The following is a 9,679-nucleotide window of genomic DNA, read 5'->3' as shown; positions in this document are numbered from 1 at the left end:
ACGTACCCACCCACATACACACTGTACCCACCCACCCACGTGCTTACCCACCCACATACACACTGTACCCACCACTCCATGGTAACGGTAATTCTCTTCATGAATTGTAGACTACCCAGATGGCCACAGCAGCTTCTGCTGTTGCCCTATTTTCCCATCGGACTGGTGTTGGCTCTCTTACGTGTCTTCATTGGACTCCATGTCTTCCTCATCTCCTGCCTTCTGCCCAGGAATTCTGTTCTCACAAGGTGAAACTTAAAAAAGAATGACCAGATGATTACTGAAATAATGTCATAGTATCATAGTTATAGTAACTGTTACATATAATATTTTGTGTCCTGCCTTCAGTATCAAGATGGTTTTAAATTAAACCAGTACTACAATTTCTACATCCTTGTTTTAAAATTTAGATTGACATCAAACAATTATGAAACAAAGCTTTCTAAATATTTTCCATCTTTCTTCATCACCCCAGGGTAGTCCTTAAGACCATGTGTGCAGTGTTGGGTATATTTGTTTCCTCTGATGGAGCAGACCAGGAGGACAACAGACCAAGGCTGCTTGTAGCCAATCATGTGACAGAACTGGACTACACAGCTGTGAACCTTGTACTTCCATGTGCCATGGTAAGAGCCATGCGTCATTCACATTGGTTCAAGAGAGTTTTGTGCATTTTATTGACCCTTTCTCCAGTGAAATTCAGCAAAGGATGTCTTTTTTTTTTGTCAGCCTGTAGGCTGATACTGGTGATGATGGGAATGTGTAAGTACTAGTAATTGTGCACATACACGTCACATGGGGGAGACGTGTTATCTTACAAGAATAAAAATGTTGTATACATGTTTATTTGTTTGTTTAGGCTCTCCATTAGTGTGAATTTCACACTATTATTCCTAGAGTGTGTAGTGAATCATCAGATTCTTTTTGCAAAAGGTGTGGTGGGTTCTTTAACATGCATGGGGTGTAATTCTCCCAAACATGGGACCACCTTTTAACACCCTTATCGAGGGACATTCCTAAGCAAAGCTCATTTTCACCTGAGTGAAGAAGTTATATATATGTTGATGTATAAAAATGATTTTCAGTGAGAATTACCATAAATTCTTGAAACTATTTCAGTCCTGCAGTGAGAATCTGCCCAGATGGCTGTCCTGGATGCTGGGACAGAAACATAGGGGTGAGACTAGGACACAGCTATCCCAGGATGCACAGCAGCACCTCAGCCAGGAAACACTACCCCTCATGTTCCAACCTGAGGAAGCTTGCACCAATAGTCAGAAAGGCCTGCTTAAGTTTAGGTACATTGTATTCCTATACCAAGTTTCATATATAAAATGTACTAGTACATATCAAGGAGAGAAAGATTGTGTCACATTTTCATGCACCAAAAAGGGCAATATACATGTCTGTAAATGGAAATTTTGAATATAAGCTATCATTTGAAGTTGTTTGGAATGTAAACCTGTCATGAGTGGTATGTTTGTATTTTGGGGAAGGTGAAGTCATGTGTAATCTGTGTTTCCAGCTACAGAATGTCAAACATATGTTTCTGTGTTTTTGCAGTTCCTTGCCATTTTCACTGGACCATTCAGCTGTCCAACCCATTGCCATTTCTGTCAGCCAGCCTCTCTTCAGTATTGGTGTGGTGGGTATACTGTTTGTACCAGCTTTCAGATCTGTCTGAGAAAAGGCATTGTACTAGATCTAGAGTCTACCTAGTTTGAGCATTGATGAGCTCAAACAATCTAATACTAGTATGTATAATGCCGTTTAACACTCAGTGATGGAAGTTTTTGCAATTTGTGTTTTGAAGTAATTCTTTTATATTATACAAATCGTAACGTTTCTTGAAATACAAGGATATATTCTTTTCTGTGGATATGTTTCCCTGAAAAGATAGATACTACTGAACCAATATATCATAAAACATTTTTTAGATCATTGAGGTATCCCATACTCAAACTCTTTTGTTTGTCTTCCAAAGTGCCTACTTGGGTCATCGTGGTGGGCTGATCTGTTTTGGTTTCTCTTTGTACCTGCTACAGTATTCAACATCAGGTAAATACAGCTAGTCATACACTTACAAAATTTTATAGGTTGTTGCAAGGTTGTAGTATAGAATATTGACAAAGAAAGTGGAAGATTAAAATGAATGTTTTATATTGGGATGATGAAGAATATTTCTGTCTCATTTAGAATGAAGACATTGAAAAAAATTTATTACATGAAGATGTAATACGGGATGAGACAAAAAAATACCATCGCAGCCTGAATTTTACATGGAAATGGAAGCTCTATAATTTTATTTAAAAATGCTTGGAAATGTCAATGCTTTTTCAGTAGACTTAATTCAGCTATGGTTTTGTAATAATTACAGCTTGAATGTATATTCTGTTCTTGAGCAGGTTCTTGCCATCCGTACATCGGGAGGAAGACACAGCAGAAGATTTCGCTAGAAAAACACAGCAGGTATAGCATGAGCTCATGGTTGACTATAAACTTTTTTGCACAATAAAGTTCTCTACAATAGTCATAGAATTTCTGAATCATGTATGCCAACAATAGCTACTCTATAGAGATGTTTGCTTCTGTGAGAAGGGCTTCAACAACAAGGGAACAAGTTAGTTTTAGAGTATGCAGCAAAACTTAGCAATCTGAGGACTTGTCCCTCACTGCAGGACAGCTTTGTGAATGAGAAGCTATGAAAAGCTAAGAAATGTATATGGCTAATGGCTAATGACTTTATTGATTTTCCTTTCCTTGGATGGTAGCATGGAGTGAAAGCTAATTTATTCCCTTGTGTTAGCTTTATTCTGTGATATGAGTTTTGTCAAACCATGCTGACATTGTTGTGTTTATATCCAAAGCAACCAGTGGTAGCTATGGGACTGAATGACGTCATAAGGGAACAGCTAGGATAGAATGACAAAAGCAATTTCTCCTCATTGTCCCCCATGCTGTTCTATTAAAGTCTATTTCACAAGTAGTTTCTCCACTGGGTTAACACTGCAACAGTAGCCTTTTTAATCCTACTCCTCTGACCTTTGAAATACTTTTTTATTTTTTTAAGGTGACAGGAAACTTTTTTATATGGCTATATTGAATCGAATGAATGAAAGATTTGTCAAGCCAACAACTAATTGCCCCCTATGGAATACCTCTTGGTTTGCCATTACTATTGTTAACATCAATGGGTTGATGATACAAAAGATTTTACCTCCTTTCACTTGCAAATTTTATTTCATCCTTGTGTAATAAGAAGATGTGAATGACGTCAATACATGTACCTACCACATAGTTTTAAAAAAATAGGCAGGAAAAATGTTGAGCAGATAAGATTTTGCCATATGATTTTATTTAGGACTATTATGAGAAGCACCATGTTGTGATACATTAAAAGGCTAACTATACTGTGAATGAAAACATGCATATGGCTGATGGCTTTGTTGATTTTTCCACTGTTTGTCACTAAAAAAAACAGGTGCTAGCAGCACATCTTGGAGTGGAAGCCACAAACATCACCAAAGCTGATGTGATGGAATACCTCAAGAGGATGTCACATCTGCCACAACCAGAGGGTACGGTATAGAGCCCCAGACATACATAAAATACAGAAAAAAAAGGAAAATACAACCTGACAGTGTCAAACCTTTTATCCCCTGTTGGTTAGATTTTATTTTCATTTTGTTTAAGTTCTGACTCATGGAATTTTGATGTAAGACATAAAGCCTTTTCAATCCAACTTTTTCATCCTTTGGAATACTTTGTTTTCGAAGGTAACTGGAAGATATCATGTGGCTATATTTAATGCATTTATTTATGATAAGCAGTTTGTGAGTTTCCCTATGCTTCTTTAACCACAGCTCTTAGCACACAAGCCACCAGAAGCCCAGGGGCCCGTCCCAAACAACCAACCCTGACTAACACAGGAGACAGAACACCTACAACAGGCAATGTCATATCCACCAGGAACTCAGGTACTACATGTACAACCAGGTCCAGTTTAACCAGCTGTTTAATTTTGACATAAATACTCTTGTCTTCAAGGATCCAGTTGTCTTTGTTGTTTTGAAATAAAATTTAATTGCACAATTTGCACTGGTACTTAGAATATTGTTCAGCACCAAGGACAGGGTTAGTAGTACCCCAAGAATTGAGTATTGGTAGTCTGAGTGTTGTTCAGCACCAAGGACAGAGCTCATAGTGCCCAGTATTGCCATGGTGATTTCTGCTGAACACAGGTGTATATTTGCCTGTAACAGGTGAGAGGAAGCTGCAGGTGATGGTGAGCCAGGTGAGGGAAGTGCTGCCCCAGGTGCCAGAAGAAATTGTGAGAAGGGACCTGAGTAAGTTCTAACCATCTACTCACTGAATTTATAGCATTTTACTAGTGCTTTATCATTGTTTCACAATGGGAGGTATGTAACTCTGCACTCCCTTCTCATAATTTTCAATGTTTATTGTAAAAGTGGTACAAAATTGTATTTACAGTAAGACATCTTACTTTTCATGTCCCATTGTCCCAATTTTTAGCGGAGACTGGTGATGTGGATGCTACCATTACAAACATCCTTGAGGGGAGGGTCAGGTATACCCCTGAGACACCCCCTCCAACACCAGAACAGGCCTCCAAACTCTCCTCTACCCCTCAGCAAGATGTTGGTGCAGCCCAAGTAAGTTCAAGCTTCTCATGTTTCCTTTACCTGGTATATTGCTACTCACCCATTGTTTGTTTTTCACATCTACTGACAGAGCAGACTATTCATCAGTGTTAGTTGAACTTTTTGACAAAGGCTTTGCACTGCAAATGCACATTATATAAGACCTGAGGCTGATGTAATTCAGGGGAAGGATATGTACAGATCTTTAAACTTAACATTCAGGTTTAATATTGTAGTAATAATGTTTTGTTTTTTTTACAAAAACCATGGTTTATGTGTTCTGGTACTTCTACAGATGGCCAGTCCTTTGGAGGTACCAAAGTTTGCAGGCGAGTTTAACAGATCACCTGACCAGAGGCACATGTCACTACAGGAGAGAAAGCAGGCCATGTATGATATTGCCAGAAGGTAATTTTTGCAGTCTTTTATCATTATGTCCTATGGCATTATGTCCAAAGTGTTCAGCACCAGGGTTATGGTAAGTAGTGCACCAGGAATAGAGTATTGGTAGTCAGAATGTTGTTCAGCACCAAGGACAGGGCACGTAGTGCACCAGGAATAGAGTATCAGTAGTTAGAATGTGGTTCAGCACCAAGGACAGGGTACGTAGTGCACCAGGAATAGAGTATCGGTAGTCCAAATGTTGTTCAGCACCAAGGACAGTGCTAATAGTGTGTCCGGAGTAGTTTTCTGGCAGTCCAGATGGTATTCAGCACCAAGAACAGGGTGAACAGTGCACCAGCAATAGAGTCCTGGTAGCCTGAATGTTATTCAGCACCAAGGACAGGGTTAGTAGTACACCAGCAATAAAGCACTGGTAGTCGGAATGTTGTTCAGCACCAAGGATAGGGTTAGTAGTGCACTAGCAATAGAGTCCTGGTAGTTGGAATGTTGTTCAGTACCAAGGACAGGGTTAGTAGTGCACCAGGAATGGAGTATTGGTAGTCTGAATGTTGTTCAGCACCAAGGGCAGGGTTGTTTCTATGAAAATAATTCAGTGCTCTCGAAGTATGGATTTTGCTTATCACTTGAGACACTAATTGTTGAATTGATACCTCTTCTTGACTAAAGAGAGGATAACCATTCCCTCTTCTTTGTTCTCCTTCCCCTATAGGAGGTATATGGAGAAACATGGACTCCAATGACAGCGTACCAGACTGTTGTGGAAATCAACATCAGTTTTTGGACAGACAAAAAAGAATGCTGGGTTGTGGAGAAAAATATTAGAATTAAAAATAATTGGAACATGAACATGACAATTGAAAACAAAAAAAGATGGATTTGAAGAAAAGGTTGCACCATTGACTTCAATAAAAATTTGTGCACCAATGTTATCACTCTTAATTCTTCTTTCTCCGTTCCTGTAACATAGTGCTTTTGGTCTTCCACTGTGTTTCGTAGTTCTGACACACAACTGTAGGCATGTAATGCTTACAAACTTGTTATGTAATGTCACAGTTCAGGTTATTGATGATAGATATTTTGACCCTATTCATACCAGACTTATATTTAGCGGTTTCAACCGGTTTTTCAAAAACCGGTTTTTATTTAACCTGGTGTGAACGCAAATTAACCGGTTTTTTAGGGGTTTAAATCCGATTTTGAAAAACCACCTCGGGAGGTGGTTTTTGAGGGGTTTTTGTGGGGTTTTTCCACCGAAAAACCTGGTCTGAACGCTAAGGGTTTATTGAACCGGTTTTTGCGTCATAATTCCGGGGTCACGGGGTCAGCATCCTGACCGTGTGCGACCTGCAAGCTTTTTTGATCGCGTTGTTTTGACCAACTTGAGTTAGTTTCCACTGTTTTTCCATGGTTTCTCTTCATTTTGCGATGGAATCAGCATATGCAACCTGGTCGGCGGACGAGACGCTCCTGATACTTAGGTTTGGAGAGCAGGAGTCGCCGAATTCGAAAAAGCTGGGGGGGGGGGCGAGGGCTCTACCGAAACAAAAATGTTGGAGGAGGCTGATTTCTTGAAGATAAAGGATCAGTGCCGCAAGTAAGGTAAAAAAAAAAAACTGAAGACGGCATACAAGTAAGAAGGCCAAGGACAACAATCGGAAGAGCGGGAGGAAGGGTTATTCAAACTGCAGTCATGGCCGATTACTAGTAATTGGATATTCACCGGACAGGATTTTTTAAAAACCGGTTATCAAAAGTCTGGTATGAACGCTAAGGGTTTTAGCCGGGTTTTTGAAAAACCGGTTGAAACCGCTAAATGTAAGTCTGGTATGAACAGGGTCTTTTTCACTCACTACTGTTGCACACTTTGATCCGTGCGTGAAGGAACCTTTTGATAAGAACGCAAACAAACTGAGGTAGATATCCTGTAAACAATTGACTATTTTGAAGAGTTCAGTTACGAGTTAAGGTAATGATTGTTAATCTAGATTTTGAATCAGGGTTCCAAGGGAAGTAAGAGGAGTTGTATATTTGACCATCCAGGTTTGTAGTTCATTTTTGGTGCCTACACGCATGAAATTATTTTCTTTGGTACTAGACATACAAGGCAACACAGTGAAAGTTGAGTTGTTGAAGTTTTCAGTATTTCTATGTAGGGAAGTTAGTATTATTTGCAGCGATCCATGATTTGAACATGTAAGATTGATATCATGCAGATTGTGTTTAGTACAGTTTCTATCATGGTAACAGTGCCTGAACTTGAACAGAGCTTGAGTGTTTGGCATCCTGTTGGATCAGGTAAAATTCTGCATACAAAAACTTATTTTTCTCTTTATTCATCATTTAATATCATATTGTACATGTAAGAGCAAAATGGTAATCATTGTGTATAAAGATTGTATCTAGTTTTGTGCAATCCATACAGTATTGTTGCTTGTTAAGTTAGTTTTAGAGAGGCAAGAAGACTGTAAGTTATACCCGCCATGCAGAAGTGTTATGGTTTTGTTAGCAATAACTAAATTGTTACCCAATATTTGACTTCATAAAGTAAGGTACAATTTTACCAAGTTCATGTCAGATCACAAAGAAAAGGAATGCAAAGTGTGACTTAACGTTATGGGAGTTTGAAGTACTAAATGTATTAAAAGAAAAACCTGGAAAAGTTTGTATCTACGTGTTGCACTGTTTCTTGTCATTCCAAATAGTTGTATCCCTGCCATTAAGGTTCTCTGTGCAAAAAGCCTATTGTTATGATTTTTTTTAATCCAGTGGTTGACAAATTTAAAAGTAACCCAAATCCTTGAGGGGGCACTAGGGAAATTATTGTCAATGAATGTTTTCACTACATTTTGTATCATGATGATGATTCCAGTATATAACGGAAGGATATGTTGTGCAGTCGTCTAATTGCTCCAAGGCACTTTCCATTTCATTAGTCCACCATTCTCATGTTTTAGATGGTACTTCCTTTGCACACTTCCTGTAAACAACACTGAAATTTCAATGATTTTAGAGCTGCAGGAAGACTGGCTGTAATCCTAGGAATGTGGCTCAACTCTGAATGATCTAATTAGGCATGTGGAACCACATCCTCACGATTACAGACTTACTACAATAGCTTATTGGCTGTAATTCAAATGTGTGTTTCAACAAGGTATTATATGTGTGAAGACTGGCATCATGTAACCACATCTTACTGCTGGAAATTTGGTGCCCTAGAAAGATGGCATGCTCCTGGCTTAAGCCCTTTGTTCTGGTGCACCATTGATTGAAGGCTCCCAGTGGTAAAACAACAATGAAGCAACGTGGGCTGGTCTGATGATCAAGCACAGATTTGAATTGTAAGTTTGTGTTAGAAGTTTGAATCCCAGCCTGCTCTTGGGAGTTCGTCAACCCCTCCTACTGGTAGAGGAGTAACAGTCCTGGGAGGATGGCCCAGGGGACGTCTACACCATGAGCACATTAAACCATATCCCTGACAGGGTGGCCTTTTGACTTTGTAACATGGTTGGGAACCAGTGACAAGGATATGATCGAATCCTGCACACATCAATGCAATCTAGCCATTGCAGTTAAATGAAATTTCTTTATTGTGAATAAAGAACATTATCATTGCAACATGAGGTTAGTAAGACCTAAAGATAAAACGGTACATAGTAATGCATTACTGACTTATGGAGAAATCTTTCTATTCCATCAACCATAATATCCTTAGGGTTATTCTGTTGTGAAAGATGGGGAGGGTCGTACAGCCCCTGCAGATCAATTAAAAAGTCTTCCCAGACCTGCCTAATTCTGAACACAGAAACCCTCAAATACCATGCTTGTCCTGTCCATGATTATTGTCCGTCTGGCATCTACATTTGCTAAAAGTATTTCATTGCAATTGGAGGGTGCCTTGTGAGCAGGTAATGCTGATAAAACTGTTGACAAAAAATGTGAACAGCCACACAAATGTTTCATAGGCGTCAGGTTGAAAAATTATATGACAGTCAATCTGTCCAAATAAACATCTGGACTGTGAACTACCGGTGTTTGATACCAATTTCTAAACAGCTAATAAACGGATGACCAATTCAGTTAGGAACAATATCATCACTGAGTACACAACTATTAACATAAACCTACATGAACTTTAAATGAATAAATAGCCCCAGGCTTGAAAGTAGCTATAGACATACTAGTATTATTTTACACATAGCATGTGTTCAAAGCATTGAGGAAAAGCACTTATACATTTATACAATCTATATCAATCTACTCCATTAAGTACATACTGTGAATTTCTTAATGTCTAGGTTATGATAACATATCTTGAGTTTATATTAATGTTATGAAGGAAGACAGTACAATGTACACAACAATTATGGCACAAAATCAAGCAAACCACTTTGTACACCCATCAAACTCTTTGAGTATCTGCATTTGCTGGTCAATAATGCATTTGGTTAGTCAGGGAAAATAGACAAGCTTGTCTAGCCCATATAAAATTTCACGTTTCAATCTTTTTTTGCAGGTAAATGTACATGTACATGTAAAATTATCCTTTGATCATGAGATTAGACTTGGAGAAAAAATCTGAACCTTTGTACATCTTCACTATTGCAAGATGTGGG

The 9,679-nt window shown here is 38.8% G+C and overlaps 1 protein-coding gene across 1 annotated transcript in view; it reads left to right on the top strand.

Annotated features, from left to right (window-relative positions):
• Window positions 1–6,139, top strand: part of LOC109462957 (ancient ubiquitous protein 1-like) — a 6,983-nt gene extending 844 nt beyond the window's left edge. Inside the window, exons 2-13 of the mRNA XM_019759588.1 lie at window positions 111–248; window positions 476–626; window positions 1,120–1,298; window positions 1,564–1,645; window positions 1,985–2,058; window positions 2,406–2,469; window positions 3,482–3,578; window positions 3,864–3,977; window positions 4,263–4,346; window positions 4,534–4,673; window positions 4,957–5,069; window positions 5,776–6,139. Coding sequence (XP_019615147.1) covers window positions 111–248; window positions 476–626; window positions 1,120–1,298; window positions 1,564–1,645; window positions 1,985–2,058; window positions 2,406–2,469; window positions 3,482–3,578; window positions 3,864–3,977; window positions 4,263–4,346; window positions 4,534–4,673; window positions 4,957–5,069; window positions 5,776–5,806 — 1,267 coding nt within the window. The 3' untranslated portion in view covers window positions 5,807–6,139. The remainder of the gene's footprint in view (window positions 1–110; window positions 249–475; window positions 627–1,119; window positions 1,299–1,563; window positions 1,646–1,984; window positions 2,059–2,405; window positions 2,470–3,481; window positions 3,579–3,863; window positions 3,978–4,262; window positions 4,347–4,533; window positions 4,674–4,956; window positions 5,070–5,775) is intronic.
• The last annotated feature ends 3,540 nt before the right edge of the window (window positions 6,140–9,679 follow it).

Source organism: Branchiostoma belcheri, unplaced genomic scaffold, assembly GCF_001625305.1.
Source record: "Branchiostoma belcheri isolate BF01 breed outbred unplaced genomic scaffold, Haploidv18h27 scaffold120, whole genome shotgun sequence".
NCBI lineage: Eukaryota > Metazoa > Chordata > Leptocardii > Amphioxiformes > Branchiostomatidae > Branchiostoma > Branchiostoma belcheri.
This window is presented reverse-complemented; position numbering and strand designations above follow the sequence as displayed.